This window comes from Scyliorhinus torazame, chromosome 14 (assembly GCF_047496885.1).
Source record: "Scyliorhinus torazame isolate Kashiwa2021f chromosome 14, sScyTor2.1, whole genome shotgun sequence".
In the NCBI taxonomy this organism is placed as follows: domain Eukaryota; kingdom Metazoa; phylum Chordata; class Chondrichthyes; order Carcharhiniformes; family Scyliorhinidae; genus Scyliorhinus; species Scyliorhinus torazame.
Window position 1 is genome coordinate 45,195,780 of NC_092720.1, and position 17,010 is coordinate 45,212,789.

The 17,010-nt window shown below is 45.2% G+C and overlaps 1 protein-coding gene across 4 annotated transcripts in view; it reads right to left on the reverse strand.

Annotated features, from left to right (window-relative positions):
- Positions 1–17,010, reverse strand: part of sphkap (SPHK1 interactor, AKAP domain containing) — a 667,284-nt gene that overhangs the window by 168,405 nt on the left and 481,869 nt on the right. The window contains exon 1 of one of the 4 annotated variants that reach the window (XM_072474077.1): positions 2,432–2,722. The exons of the other annotated variants lie outside the window; for them this stretch is intronic. Coding sequence (XP_072330178.1) covers positions 2,432–2,463 — 32 coding nt within the window. The 5' untranslated portion in view covers positions 2,464–2,722. Of the gene's footprint in view, positions 1–2,431; positions 2,723–17,010 lie in introns of those variants that run through there. 4 annotated transcript variants of the gene reach the window in all.

Here is a 17,010-nt window from a genome sequence, read left to right on the forward strand (position 1 = left end):
TGAAGGAAATCAACTGCACACTATTGTCCCCAACCAAATCAGTCAGTACATCTTTAAATCACACCCATGAGGGAAACACAGAACCATCAAATTCATCCTGTAGCCGGCTGTGTCACCCAACTATGGGGCATAAAACTCTTCTGTTTCTCTGTTTGATAATCTATCCATCTGTAATCTATGTGTGTGTGTACACGTGGAAGTTGCAGCATATTTTATTATTTTAACATTGACCGAGTTAAGTACAATAAAGCCCACCCCTTTCTTTTTTAAACTGAAGAAAACCTGTCCAATTGGTGGGGCAGTGCAGCAGCCCTGGTCTGCATTTACATTTATTATGTTTAGTTGCTGGGGACACAGCAGGTGGATTAGAGAAAGATTCCAAAACCTGTTAGGAAATTCAGCATTCTTGATTTTGAGTAAGGTAAGGTAGAGTCCCAGCTGACCGTAGGCGCTTTCCCCCTTGAGGGGGAGAGCGGACTGGTGGTTATTTAACCGGAGGATCCTTACACCTCGTAAGAGGGGCAAAGTTGAGAAGCCGGGGCATCATGAATAACCTCAGTTGGTACGGGGATTGAACCCATGCTGGTGGCCTCGCAGTGCATCACAAACCAGCTGTCTAGTCAATTGAGCTAAACCGAATTTGGAGTAAAAAAAAATTGGAATTGACGTTCGCTCCTATTTTACTCAGGAAATGCATTTAATCTGATTTTACACAAAGAAAGACTACATTTTGGGAGGGAAGGTTTGAGAACATCAACAAGACCCGGGTTACAAATTAAAACCTTTGCAACAATGGCTATTTTCCAGAAGAAATGCCCATTAGATCAGGTGTGCAAACCACACAGGGGCTTAAATTGAAATGTACTGGATGTTAGCTAGTTCAAAAATGTTTTTTTTTATGTTGAAAGATGGTTTAAAAAAAATCATCCTTGGAGATGAGACTTACAATAGATTTTACAATCCCACATCAGCATCAAAAATGTCAAACCCTTTTCTTAATATTTCTTAACATGAATGCACTGAGGGACTTGAATGTCATCTGTGAATAATATTCACAAAAGAACAAAAGAGTCTAACAGCTATTGGTAAAATCATTTGAACAGAATAACATGACATGATTCACAGGACAGCCTTTTAAGGAAGTTCACTGAATTATACCATACTGCGTAACAAACTATTTTTGTGCTGGTGTTAATCTCTACACAATATTAGTCTCTACTCAGTCGGCTATGTTCTATATGGTTACTATTATTTTTCTAGTATATATTATGCAATAGAACCATAACAATTACTTTGGATGCAATATATTCTGCACATATTTCTTACACACTCCACCATATATTTGTTAGTGTGGCTGATATAAGGCCCTAAAAATATGCAGAGTGAAAAAATTGAACCTTCCAATCTGTATCTTTCAACTGACCAAGTGGACAGTATGGATTCTTTCCAACTTAGTTTATCTTCTGTGGGAGACAAATAACGAGATGTAAACTTCCTAAGATAAAATGGAACAATTCCTCCTAACTTACCCACCAAATGAAAATATGTAAAATATCAACCTATGTTTTGATGTGGGATTATCCTCATTTTCACAAATCTTTAAACAAAACGGTAGTTGTGTTTTTGATGCCGTGAAGAAGTTAGAAAAGGGAATTTGCATTCCTTTATATCTGAACAATCCTTCAGGACTTACCAGACCTATTGTACCCCTTAGCAAGATTACTTTCATACAACGTTCACCATCCCAAGTTCGCAACGGAATCAATTCTAACCAGTAGACCACATAGAATTTCAGAAACAGTGAACACTCGACATTGCTGCTGGTTGCACATTCAAAAATGACTAATCTTTCAAAATCTTGTCTCCACTTCCAATCAACTGAAGACACATAAGAGTCAATCTGCATCAATCAGCAATGGTCATTTGAAAGCAACAGCACACCTACTTCTCAAAAAAGAAAGTAACTTCAGTACATATCTCAGCAACCACACACAATACTAAATACATGAGAGTGAGTTTAAAACACTAATCCCATATTGGGGTTTAGATGACTCGTAAATTGCTCAGGCTTTGCTTCTACTGATGATGGTCGCATGTGAACGTCACATTGGAATTACAGTTATTCTGGTGACTCACTTTGTGTACAATTATTCTATATATTATGTAGTTTCCACAGACGTTCGAATGCTGTTTAATTGCGTAGTTTGATTGATGCAAGCAGGGAGAAGTCAGATGAAATGTGTAACGCTGGCACTGTTACTAATGAGGATTTAGGAACATGCTTAACATGAGTTGGTAACGAAGCATTAATAGACAGCCTTGTATTTAGGTTTGTTCAGAATGAAAGGAAACAAAGCTGTTTGCATCGGTCGAATACCAAATGACAAAAGAATTTGAAAGGAAGGCTCTACAAGAAGAAATAGCTACATACCCTGGTACAGAAAGCAAGGAACTGCGATCCATCACTCGCTGAATTACTGAAAACGCACTGACTCCAGCTGTAGTCTCTCACCAGAGAAACAAGCACAGTAAAACATACAAAAGTCCTTAATGGTGATTATCCTTCCACCTCTATTGATTTGAGAATCACATTGGCATTGGGAAAACTCCCTCTCTGAAGCTCTAAACCACGGTCGCTTGTACTTAGCTCTGCACAGCCAGCAGCAGTGACACTCTCTTTAAGCAACAGCAAGTAAAATGATTGTATGTGACAGTGCTTGAGCATCCCACACAGAACACGCTGCACTGAGGCATGGGAGTGAAACCCCATAACCTTCTACAGCAGACTGCAGGGCACCAGTGCTCAGCTGACGTACATCTTGTGTCCTTGTATATGTTAAATAGGGCATTGCATTCCTTATGATTAACCCTTCCCCCATGAAATTAATTCTATAACTATATGAGGTTAAAAAATACCTGGCAAACTATTGTTTTTTTCTTAAGTAATTAAAATTTGAGAGGCACTCTCTCCATTAGGACCACCCCCCCCCCCCCCCCAAAATGGCGAGACTGTCCTCTCAGCAGTCCTTTTAAAGGGTCAGCATTATTTTCAATGCTCCATTATAGAGAACAGAGCAATGTATATCTGTCATAGGAAGCTTAGCAACATAAGTCGTTTGTTCATGCTTCATCACATTGCCGTTCCGTGACCAGATTTCCTTTTGTGATATCTTCTCCACATCTCTTCCTGAAATAAAGCAAGTAGCAAGTCTTCTCCAAAGTCTTGCACCACTGCCATATTAAGAGTACCAGGAATGGCTATGTATAATGCACAAGAAAACAAGAATTAGGAGCAGGTGCAGACTATTTAGCACCTTAAGGCTGCTCTGTCATTCAATAATATCATAGCCTATCTGATGGTGGTCTCCACTTCACCCACCTGTCTGCCTGCCCGTTGTCAAGATATGCACTCATGTACATAATGTGATACAGACAGGCAGTGGCAGACACCCAGTACAGCCAATCAACACACAGGACAGAACACAACCAATCACCAGGCAGAACACTAGAGGGTGGTCTCCCACTATAAAACACACGAGGCATCAACACTCTGCCTCTTTCCACTGGTGACAACTATGGCGACAGCCAGGGTGTATATATCAGTTAGCACCTGCTACACGTGGCTCAGAACTAGTCTGGTCTAGTTAGTTATAGTAAACACACTTAGATTCGTAGAGTGTCAAACACACAGCGAACTGTGTGCACTGCTTAAGAAGTTCAATAAAGCGTATTGAACTAACATCACAGTTTGGAGTCTACTTTCAAGCACAACTGCATCCAGTTGCAGTCAGTGTTACCCTAGGGTGAATAACATGACACCCGTCAGCCTCACCATCCTTTGCCAATACCCTTTGCCTCCCCAGGCAATCAAAAATCTAATTTGGCCTTGAATATTTTCAACGGCCCATCCTTCACGGCTCCCTGGGGAAGCGAATTGCAGACTAATGATCTTTTTCTAAAATTCATTTTTATGGGATGTGGGCTTTGCTGGCTAGACCAGCATTTGTTGCCCTCCCTAATTGCCCTTGAGAAGCTGGTGGTTAGCTGCCTTTTTGGACTGCTGCAGTTTATGTGGTGACTGTGCTCTTAGGGAGTGAGTTCCATGATTTTGACCCAGCGACAATGAAGGAACGGCGATATATTTCCAAGTCAGGACGGTAAGTGACTTGGAGGGGAACATCCAGGTTGTGCTGTTCCATATATCTGCTACTCTTGTCCTCCTAGATGGTAGTGATCATGGGTTTGGAGGGTGTTACCTAAGGAGCCTTGGTATGTTCCTGCAGAGCATCTTGTAGATGGTACACACTGCTGCTGCTGTGCATTGGTGGTGGAGGGAGTGAATATTTGTGGAAGGAGTACCAATCAAGCAAGCTGCTTTGTCCTGGATGGTATTGAATCTCTTGAGTGTTATTGGAGCTGCACTTACCCAGCACCCACCATGAGAATGATCATGATATCCAGGGTCTCCTTGACTTCAAATGCAAGGCATTCCTGAACTGGTAGCTCCACCAAAGCTCGAGTGAGAGAAAACATGCCAACAGGCAATTGAAGGCTGATGTGCAACAAAGAACACGTGACCTAAAGAACAGACGGTGGGTAGGGATAATGCAGGAAATGTAGCAACTCGGCGACAACCACAATGTGCACAGCATCTTCAGCTCAATCAAAAGCATCCACGTCCCGATACCCAGGGGCCCACCCCACTGAGAGCCAAAAACAAAAAGGCGCTCATCAAAGAAAGAGAGGCAGTCAACACCCGCGGGAGAGAGAAATTCAAGGACCTCCTCAACCAAGATACAGACTTTGACGCAAGTGCCCTCAACACCATCCCGCAAAACGCTACCCCCAACCATCTCAGCTCGCCCTAAGGTTGAAAAAGCCATCCGACGGCTGAAAAACAACAAGGCCTGTGGTGCAGATGGAATTCCTGCAGAGGTATTAAAATGCAGGTGGAGAGACACTCTTGACAAGAATTCACAACCTCATCACCCTTGTCTGGAACGAAGAGAGCATGCCGGATGATCGCAGAGAGTCTTAATTGTGACCATCTTCAAGAAAGGAAACAGGTCTGACTGTGGAAATTACAGAGGAATTTCCCTACTGTCCGCCACGGGAATTCTCCTCAACCTCCTCCTCCCAGTGGCTGAAGAGCTCCTTCCTGAGTCTCAGTGCGTCTCCCACCATCTAGAGGCACAATGGACATGATCATCAGCGCGTGATGATCCGAGAAAAGTGCAGGGAGCAGCATCAACCTCTGTACATGGCCTTCCTTGATCTTGCAATGGCCTTCAACTGTGAGGGATTCTGGAACATCCTTCTCAAATTTGGCTGCCTTCAGAAATTCGTCACTATTCTCTGCTTGATCCACGATGACATGCAAGCCATGACTTTCACCAACGGAACCACCACAGTCCCAATACGTGTGAAAACTGGGGTCAAACAGGGATGTGTCATTGTACCAACGCTCTTCTCGATCTTCCCTCAGCAACACTCCATCCTGTCACTCTGAAGCTCCTTGCTGGAGTGGAGCTAACCTACCAGACAAGCGGGCAACTGTTCAGCCTCCAATGCCTCCAGGCAAGAACTAGAACCACCCCAACTTCTGTCATCGAGCTGCAAACGATGCCTGTGTGTGGGCACATTCAGAGGCCGAGCTACAAACCATCGTTGAGGCATTCACCGAGGCATAGCAGAGATTGGGCTTCAGTTTAAACATTGGGAAAACAAATGTTCTCTACCAGCCCAGTCTTGCCACACAAAATTACCCCTCAGCCATCAAGATCCACGGTGAGCCCTTAGACAATGTGGATCATTCCCATCCCTCGAGAGCCTCCTCTCGGTGCGAGCAGACATTGATGACTAAATCCAGCATCGACTCCAATGCGCCAGTGCCGTCTTCGGACAGCTGAGGAACAGAGTGTTCGAAGACCCAGAGCTCGAATCCAGCACCAAGCTCATGGTCTATAGAGACGCCGTAGTCCCCGCCCTCCTGTATGCATAAGAAACATGGACAATGTACAGCAGACACCTCAAATCTTTGGAGATATCACTAACGCTGCCTCTGGAAAACCCTTCAAATCCACTGACAGGAAAGGCGTATCAATGTGAGCTTCGTCTCCAAGACCAATATCCCCAGTATCGAAGCACTGACCAGCTGTGATGGGCAGACCACATTGCCCGCATGTCCGACACAAGACTCCCGAAACAAGAGCTCTACTCCGAGTTCCGCAATGGGAAGCGATCACTAGGAGGGCAGAGGAAATGCTACAAGGACACGCTGAAAGCTTCCCTAAGTAAATGTAACATCCCCATCGACATGTGGGAATCGCTTACTTTAAAACACACAAACTGGAGAGGAAGCATCCACGATGGCGCCAATCACCTTGAGCATCACAGGGTGGAGCACGCAAAGGTCAAGCATAAATAGTGGAAAGAGAGTCTCGAATTTGGAGCGTCCCACCCACCTCATCAAACATCACTTGCCAAACCTGTGGTAGAGTCTGCGGATCCAGGATTGGATGATTCAGTCACCGCAGAACCCACCTCCCCGGAGTGGAACCAAGTCATCCTCGATCCTCATGGATTGGCCAAGAGGACTCACCCAAGTGGGGACAATTCCATCACACTCCTGACTTCTGCCTTGTCGATGGTGGACAGGCTTTGGGGAGTCAGGAGGCGAGTTACTCGCTGTAGGATTCCTAGTCTCTGACCTGCTCTTGTAGTCACAGTAATTATATGGCTAGTCCAGTTCAGTTTCTGGTTGAGGAGGTCCCAGGCTCAGTGTTGTAACGGCATCTAGAGTAAGGAGGTAGACATGAAAAACATTTTTTAAAATCGTAAGTCAGCCTGAGTGTTCCTATTTTTTCAAAAAGCTGTTTTTTCAGTTTAGTCGACCTGCTGCGCTGCTTATGACGTTCAGCAGCCTCATGGTTCCAATATTGAACAGAGGGCCAAAAACCATGAAGTGCCACAAGCGGCAATTGAGTGTCCCTCATCACCCAGTCAAAGGTTGATAATTCCCCGAATCATTTTAGAGCTAATTGGACGCTGCGGAGTGGAGATGGTGTGAAGTTGTTTGTGTGTGTGTGTTTGTGTGTGTGTGTGTGGGGGGGGGGGGGGGGGGGGTGCGCGGGGGGAAAGGGGGTGATGGAGGTGAGGGGGGGGATATTTGGGGTGGAAGAGTGAGGTTTGGGGCTGGGGTTGTAGGTTGGGTTTGTCGGACGAGAGTATGAGTTACTTTTAAGGTTTAGTACCACAAAATTAAATATTGTACAAATACACAGTGTGCAGATTAATGAGGGTTGAAGCAGTCACCAATATCATCGTTATCGTCTGCAGAGTGTTGTGAAAAACGAATGGGATATTCTCCTGTCAAATTAACAATGCTGTTAAAGTAAAATGTGTAATTTGATTTATTGAATAGTCGTGCTGGGATTATCTAATAGGACGAGGAGGCTTCTTAAATAACAAAGAGGTTTATTGGAAACCACAATGAGGTTTAACTATACACAAGCACAGAGGTATATCATACTGATCTTTACTCCTTGAATGCGGGTCCACACTGCCCAGGCCCCTGTTTCCAGGGCCCTATGCTTTGTCCCCATTGGTTTGGTTTTGCGCTCTCCCATGTGTTAGGCCCCAGCATGTCACATGGCCTGTAAACGATCACCCCTTAAAGGTGCCATGCCACCACAGATCACATAGAGGATGCACACAAAATAACACTGGATTATATTGTTGCTTCTCTTAAGATTAATGAGGAGAAAATTCTAGAAAATATTTATTTTTCCCAATATTTGACATTTTCATGAAAGGGGTTGACAGAATGTTAATGTTTGGGAGCCACTGTTACCGCCTACGCAGGCCCCCATAATGCCCTACGCATTGCACCACCATTTTCAAACTTGACATAAAAAAGGGAAAACAAACCCTGCATTTGTATGGCACTTTTTATCTTTTAGGATATCTCAAAGCACTTTGCAGCTAGTCCAAGTCCAGTCACTGGAGGAAATACAGCCACCAAAAGCCAATAATGATAAGATCCTCAGCTTCAAATATTGGAGGAACAATAAGAGTTGGCCAGGACACTGGGAAGAATGTTGCATATTGCACTGACAAAAAGTTAACATGTGAACTCATTGCCAGCAGCCATTATTGAACTAACTTTTTTTACACCCCCCCAACAGGGGGGGCAGCAGAGAGAGCAATATAACAAAATGGTCAGATCTTGCAGTTTACCACAGAGACCACACCTGCGCTTCTTCGAAATATACCTACCTAACAGGGTTGACCAGGCTTTGGTCAAATGTCTCAAGTGAAGGCCGGCACTTCTGACAATGTAGTACTCCTTCAGTAATGCACTAGAATGTAAGCCTAGATTATGTGCTCAAGAATCTGGAGTGAGGTTTGAGCCCTTAACTTTCTGATTCAGAAGCAAGGGTACGACCACTGAACATCTCTGGTAGGTCTTGGTACAAACTTTGGTTTTCTGGTATTGCAGCGGGTTCTGTATTTCTCCGCTGGTCAGGCGGGCCTAGGATCTCCCTTAAAGGGATAGCGTCACCATCAGAGAACTTTGAATGACAAAGAGGGTGAATATCCACAGGATCGGGGCGGCACGGTAGCACAGTGGTTAGCACAGTTGCTCCACGGCTCCAGGGTCCCAGGTTTAATTCCCGGCTTGGGCCACTATCTGCGGAGTCTGCACGTTCTCCCCGTGTTGGCATGGGTTCCCTCCGGGTGCTCCGGTTTCCTCCCACAGTTGAAAGATGTGCAGATTAGGTGGATTGGCCATGCAAAATTGCCCTTAGGTTAGGTGGGGTTACTGGGTTACGGGGATGTTTGGGCTTAAGTGGGGTGCTCTTTCCAAGAGCTGGTACAGACTCGATGGGCCGAATGGCTTCCTTCTGCACTGTAAATTCCATGAGTTCTCCCACTTGACCTCTGTAATTTCAGCAGAAGAGCTGCAAAAATGGAGAAATAGCTTGAGTGTTGCAAATGCCAGTTCACCAGGATCTTCCGGATTCTTCCAACAAAGATAGGAGATGGGTCCATGGAAATTCACACTGGCATATATCACAAATGGCCAGGATTGATCAAAATCTCTTCTTCTACCTATGTTTGCGGATTTTTTTTTCAAACCATTAATGCTGTTGTGCAGAAGTGATCTTGAGTAGTTACTGAACTTGACAATGTGAGCGAGACTAATTGTCAGTCATTTTAACTGAGATTGTTGCAATATATTTATATAATTGTAGCGCATTACTGAATCATGCCAATTGATATGGTTGCTGCTGCACTTTGATTGAGGCTAATTCATATTTAATCCATCAACTGAAATATTAGCCAAAAATAATAGAAGCTCCAGAAACATTCGAACATTTAAAAATTAGTACAAGGACACGGGGTAATTACCGATTGTGGAATTTTGTAATTACTTTTTCAGTACTTGCTTGATGAGTGGCTGGGTTTGCTGGAAAATCAAAATAATTTTGAGATCTGTGTTCATTGTTCTTGTTTACTCTTTTATTTATAATTCTGTGCATGTTGGTTAACTGAGCTTTTTCTCTTGAATTGCCATCTTATTATTTATGTTTGATGTTCCAGGTCACCTCATTTCAATATACTACTAAACAAAGTTTTGGAACAAAATTGAGAATCTAGAGCAGGATTTGTAGCCCCTGGAAAGACTGGGGAAGGAGGTGGGCATGGAACTTTGCACTGCAACTTGGTTGACTGAAGGAAGCCAATTAAGGTTTCCCAGTCGACCTCTAGGTCCCCGCAGGTAATTGGGACAGTGTAGCTGCCTGAAGACAGTCGACCAGGTTGGGGGCATTTGGTGATTGTCCCTTTAAGGGCAACACAGCAGAGTAAGGATCAAATGGCATGTGCAACCAATCGGGACTCAGAATGTGAAATTATCCCATGGACAGAGACATTTTGGGAGCTTCTACAGCCATGAGGCTGCTGTTTAATTTTTATCAATAAATAACTACCTTTTGTGTTCACTAATATCGGGCGGGATTCTCCAACCCCCCGCCGGGTCGAAGAATCGCCGGGGGTCGGCGTGAATCCCGCCCCCCTCCAAATTTTTCCGCCCCCCAAAAATTGCCCCGGCGTGAGTCGCGCCGCCCGCCTTGGAGAATGGCGGGGACCGGCGCGACTCAATGGGCCCCGGGGCTCCACAAATTCTCAGGCCCGCGATGGGCCGAAGCCCTGCCCGTTCGTTGCCAGTCCCACCGGCGTAAATTAGAGTAGGTCCCTTACCGGCGGGACCTGGCAGCGCGGCCGGGCTCCAGGGTTCTTGGGGGGGCGCGGGGGGATCTGGCCCCGGGAGGTGCCCCCCACGGTAGCCTGGCCCGCGATCGGGGCCCACGATCCGCGGGCGGGCCTGTGCCGTGGGGGCATTCTATCCTTCCGCACCGGAGGCTGTGGTCCTCCGCCATTCCCGGGTCGGAAGCGAATCCCTCTGCGCATGCGCGGGGATGACGCCAGCACATGCTGGTGTTACTGCGCATGCGCCGATTCACGCCGGCCGGCGGAGGCCCTTCGGCGCTGGTTGGCGTGGCGTCAGGCCCCTATCTCGCCGGCCGGCGGGGCACAAACCACTCTGCGGCGGGCCTAGCCCCTGAAGGTGCGGAGGATTCTGCACCTTTGGGGCGGCCCGACGCCGGAGTGGTTCACGCCACTCCGTCCCGCCGGGACCCCCCGCCCCGCCGGGCAGAGGAGATTCCCGCCCGAAGTCTCTGAAAATACACCTTTCCATCTGATGAAGAGGATGGGGTCATACTCTCGGAAGCAAGAGTAGTCGTTCTTATACCAGGCAGAGAACTGTTCCTAACCGAATTACATGCCAATCATCCTGGCAACTCTAAAATGAATAGGTGTGGTGGCCTAGTTTTGATGTTGAGAGAGATAGAGAATCTAGTGGCATGGTGCAACAACAACAATCTCTCCGTCAGTGTCAGCAAAACTAAGGACCTGGTTACTGACTTCAGGAAATGTCATACACACCCCTGTCTGCATTAATGGTGCCAAGGTGGAGATGGTTGACAGCTTCAAATTCCAAAAATCACCAACAATCTGTCCTGGTCCACCCACATTGACACTACAACCAAGAAAGCACAGCAGCGCCTACACTTCCTCAGTAAACTAAGGAACTTCAGCATGTCCACGTTAACTCTTACCAACGTTTACAGATACACCATAGAAAGCATCCTATCTGGCTGCATCACAGCCTGGTATGGCAAATACTCGGCCCCAGACGATAAGAAACTACAGAGAGTCGTGAACACCACCCAGTCCATCACACAAATCCACCTCCCATCCATTGACTCTGATTATGCTGCTTGCTTTCCCAAGGCAGCGGGACAAAAAGGCCCCTCCGACCCGGGTTATTCTCTCTTCCAACCTCTTCCATCGGGCAGAAGATACAAAAGTCTGAGAACACACACCAACAGATTCCAAAACAGCTCCTTCCCCGCAGTTATCAGACTCCTGAATGACCCTTTCATGGACTGAACTGATCTCTCTGTGCATCTTCTCTACAGTTGTAGCACTAAACTCCAGGGCCGGGATTCTCCGATCCCGCGGCCAAGTTCTGACGCCGGCGTCAAAAGCGGCGCGAGCCACTCCGGCGTCAACGGGCCGCCAGGCCACGGTATGCACCCCTTCCTAGCGGGCTAATATGGTGCCGGAGTGGTGTCCGCTGGTCCGGTGCTCGGAAGCTGGCGCGCCACGGCCGGCGCAGGTCTGTGCATGCTGCCACGGTCGGCACGAGTCCGCTCATGCACGTGGGTTCCCGTCTCCGCGCCAGCCCCCGGGCAATATGGCGGAGCCCTACAGGGGCCCAGCGTGAAGGAAAATAGGCCCCCCACGGAACTAGCCCGCCCGCAGATCGCTAGGCCCCGATCGCGGGCCAGGTCACTGTGGAGCCCCCACACAGAGTCAGAGCCCCCCGTTCCCCCACCAGGACGGCCCCCGCAGCCAGAACTCCAAGGTCCCGCCGGGTGGGACCATACGTAACCCATGCTGGCGGGGCTCGGCCAAACTCGGCGGGCACTCGGCCCGTCAAGGCGCGGAGAATCGCCGGGGGGGGGGGAGCTTTCAACGGCCCCGACCAGCTCGGCGGCGATCCTGCAGGCGCCCGAGAATCTGCGCCGGATAATCAGCGAGCCGGAGTCGGAGCGGCGTGGCACGATTCTCCCCCCCCCACCGCCCCCCCCCCCCCCCCCCGCCGATTCTCCGACCCAGTGCGGGGTCGGAGAATTCCAGCCCGCTGCTTCATCCGATGTCGATATCTATGTATTTACATTGTGTATTTTTTCGTATGTCCTATATTTTTCATGTATGGAACAAAACGTTTCACTGTACCTCGGTACACGTGACAGTAAATCTAACTCAGATATCGAGAAGCTAGTCAAACACTTTTATCAGAGCCAACTGCAACAAAGGTTGTTCACTTCAGCCCCACTGCATCCTTGGAAATGGCCGAGCTGGCCATGGGTACTAATCCATGTCGATTATGTTGGTCTATTCCTGGGAAAAATGTTTCTGTTCGTGATTAATGAACACTATAAATAGATAGACATTTTTGAGGTGAAGTCACCTTTTCAACTCATGGACTACCTGAAGTCATGGTATCAGACAATTGATCAGAATTCACAAGTGCTGAGTTTCAAAACGTCACCGCTTACAACAGTGTTAAACATATTAAAACTGTGCCTTACCACCCAGCACCAAATGGACCAGAGAGCCGTTCAAACTTTCAAGTCTGGCTTAAAGAAACTTTGAGGAGGAACCTTGGAGACAAAAATCCCATGATTCCTCCTTCGCTATCGTACCACTCCACATGCAACAACCAGGAGTTCCACCAGCAGAACTGCTGATGAAATGCCTTCTCAGAATGAGACTGAGCCCTGTATTTCCAGATTTTCCTGAGCGGATAGAAGCCAGCCAAAGTAATCATAAACTAAGCCATGATTCACATTGAAACCATGTATTTGAGAAAATTCGGTAGTGGATCAAGTTGGATCCCGGAATTATTTTGTCTAAGATTGGACCCCTCCCATTCCAAGTGGACCTTGGAAGGACAGATCACTCGTAAATATGTGGACCACTTGAGGAGTAGAGAGATGTTCCAGCGGTCAGTGTTGTGTCATGCAAGAGTACTTTTAAGACATGGATGTTTAAGCAATGTACCTTTAAGAAAACAGTGATGTCAGAGAGTGGGTGGGGCTGAGGTCAGGTCAGCCATTTTGCAGTTTAGTTTTGAGGTTTTTAGTTTCAGTTTTGAAAAGAGCTGGGTGTGTGTCTGTGTTTTGCAGTGAGCTGGATCTCTGCCATGAAAGACTATCTCTGGATCATTTGGGTGATTTAAACTTATAATAGTGAAGCCTTTAACCTGACGTGATTTTGTTTAAAGGTGTTAAGTCTCTTGGAAGTTTGAAGGAACATTTTAAGGAATTATTTACTGTTGCAATATTTTCTGAGTTATCTTTGAAGTAAGGGGTGTTAAGAGATCCAATGTTTATTTAAGATGTTAAGTTGAGTTCATGGAATAAACAGTGTTTTGTGTTTAAAAAGCCATACTTGTAATCCCACACCTAGGGAAAAACCGTGTGCTCGGAAAAGCAACAAATCCATTAAAGGGAGAGGGAGGTTGAACTCCATGATATATTTTGGGTTCTGAAAGTGCCTCGCCCATAACAATTGGGGGCCCGAGGGGGATAAAAGTCTATCCATTGGATTGGCTTTTGTGAACGAAAAGACAGTGAAGGATTGTTGCTTTTCCGGTGTGGTATTTTAGTTTAAGTGGGGAGAGTGTTGTGAACAATGGCTCTTTCAGAGGCTCAGAAGTTTTTGGGGGTGGAGAATGTCACATGTAGTACTTTACGGACAGAAACGAAACATAGACTGTTAGATTTGGCAAGAACATTGCAGTTAACATTACCTGACAAAATGCGAAAAGATGAGGTAATTATGGCGGTTGTTAAGCTTTTAAAGTTGCCTGAGGTAGCGTTTGACTCATTGGAAATGGCAAAAATTTAGTTGCAAATTAAACAAATGGAACATGAGAAAGAATTAAAGTGGCTTGCATACGAGAGTGAGAGAGAGGAAAAAGAACGAGAAAGAGAGAGAGAGGAAAAAGAAAGAGAGAGAGGAAAAAGAAAAGGAGCGATAAGAAAGGAGAAAAGAATGAATAGCCCGAGCAGAACAAAAAGAAAAAGAAAGGGAGATACAGATCAGAGAAAAAGATAAAGAGAGGGAGTTTGAACTTCAGAAAATGGCCATGAAACATGACAATCAGTTAAAATTGGCAGACGTAAAGGGAAACATACAGTTGGATGATAGTGATGAGGATAGTGAGAAAGAGCGTCATAGTCGAAGGCTTGGTGGGAATCTATTTAAATATGTCCAAGCATTGCCAAGGTTACACGAGAAGGAAGTGGAAGCCTTTTTCATTTCATTTGAGAAGGCAGCTAAACAAACAAAATGGCCACAGGACATGTGGGTGTTACTGATTCAAACAAAGCTGGTAGGTAGAGCTAGTGAAGTGTTTGCATCATTACCGGAGGAGGTACCTGGAACGTATGAGGAGGTGAAGAAATCCATCTTAAGTGCATATGAGCTAGTGCCTGAAGCTTACAGACAAAGGTTTAGAAATTTAAGGAAAGAATTTGATCAAACATACATGGAGTTTGAAAGGCTCAAACAGAGTAATTTTGATAGGTGGATAAGGGCTTTGAAAATAGACCAAACGTATGAAGCTCGCAGAGAAATTATACTTTTGTAGGAGTTTGAAAATTCAATTCCTGATGTAGTGAGAACTCATGTGGAAGAACAGAGGGTTAAAACTGTGAGATTAGCAGCGGAAATGGCAGATGATTATGAATTAGTTCATAAATCAAAGATTGGTTTCCGACATCAGTTTCAGCCGGTGAGGGATAGAAATTGGGGACATGGGAAATACTCAAGTGGTAAAGGGAAAGGAGATCTGATGGGAGACAATAAAGAGAGTGTACCTCAGATTAAAAAAGAAATCCAGGAGGGTGGAAAAGAAATGAAAAGTTTCAAATGTTTTCACTGCAATAAACTAGGCCATGTAAAGTCACAGTGTTGGTGGTTGAAGAAAAGCACTGGGAAGGCTGATGTGGGAAAGCAGGATAAGACAGTGGGGTTTGTCAGAGTGGTAAAGGAAAGCCCAAGAGAAGCGAAGGAGGTGCAAACGATTGTACAGCCTGTTCAGGAAGTAATTGTTAAGAAGGTGCCAGATGTCTTTAAAGAATTTACTTGTGTGGGTAAAGTTTACTCATGTGTATCAGGAGGAGCAGGTAAAGAAGTCACAATTTTCAGAGATACAGGGGCTAGTCAATCTTTAATGGTAGGAGATGAGGAATTATGTAGTTTGGGAAGAATGTTGCCAGAAAAGGTGGTGATATGTGGAATTCAGGGTGAGAGGAGTAGCGTTTCATTATATAAGGTAAGGTTGGAAAGTCCAGTGAAGAGTGGTGAAGTCGTAGTAGGAGTAATAGATAAACGATCTTGTCCAGGAATACAGTTTATCTTGGGTAATGATATAGCTGGATCGCAGGTGGGAGTGATGCCTACTGTGGTTGATAAGCCATTGGAAAATCAGTCAACTGAAGTGTTGAAGGACGAATATCCTGGGATTTTTCCGGATTGTGTAATAACAAGGTCGCAAAGTCACAGGTTAAGACAAGAGGAGAAATCAAAGAGTGAAGGTGAAGTTGAAGTGCAATTATCAGAAACGATTTTTGATCAGATGGTTGAAAAAGAACAAGAACAGGTGGAGGATGAGGCGGATATTTTTAGTTCAGGAAAATTGGTGGAGTTACAACAGAAAGATGTAGAAATAAAACGGATATATCAGAAAGCATATACGGAAGAGGAATCTGAGAGTATACCAGAGTGTTATTACCGTAAAAATGATGTCTTGATGAGAAAATGGAGACCTGTACATATGCAGGTGGATGAAAAGTGGGCAGAAGTTCATCAAGTAGCATTGCCGGTAAGGTATAGAAAGGAGGTGTTGCGAGTTGCACATGAGGTACCAGTGGGATGTCATTTGGGAATAAGGAAAACATTTTTATTGGCCTGGACTACATAAAGATGTAGTTAAATTTTGTCAATCATGTCACGCATGTCAAGTGATAGGAAAACCACAAGCAGTGATAAAACCAGTGCCCATAATACTCATTCCAGCATTTGAGGAACCTCTTACAAGGGTCCTAATCGATTTTGTAGGACCACTTCCTAAATCAAAAAGTGGGAATCAATATCTTTCGACTATAATGGATGTGTCTACTGGGTTTCCAGAGGCCATTCCAGTCCTAATATTACAGCTAAAAGGATTGTGAAGGAGTTACTTAAATTCTTTACTAGATATGGACTACCCACAGAAATTCAATCAGATCAAGGAACAAATTTTACTTCAAAGTTATTCAAAGAAGTTATGGATAGCTTAGGAATAAAACAATTTAAATCAACTGCGTACCATCCAGGATCGCAGGGAGCGTTAGAAAGGTGGCATCAGACATTATAGACAACGTTGAGGGCGTATTGTCAAGATTATCCAGAGGATTGGGATAAAGGAATCCCATTCGTATTATTTGCAATTAGGGATGCACCTAATGAGTCTACCAAATTTAGTCCTTTTGAACTAATTTTTGGTCATGAGGTAAGAAGACCACTTAAATTGATTAAGGAAAAATTGGTGGGTGAGAAATCGGAAATTACACTATTGGATTACGTGTCAAATTTTAGAGAACGATTAAATAGAGCAGGTGAATTGGCTAGACAACATATGAAAGTTGCACAAAATGTGATAAAACGGGTAGCGGACAAGAAATCCAAAGTTCGTAGTTTTGCCAGTGGGGATAAAGTTTCAGTGTTGTTACCAGTGGTAGGGGAGCCTTTAAAAACTAGGTTTTGTGGACCGTATCAGATTGAAAGGAAATTAAGTGAGGTGAATTATGTGGTAAAAACACC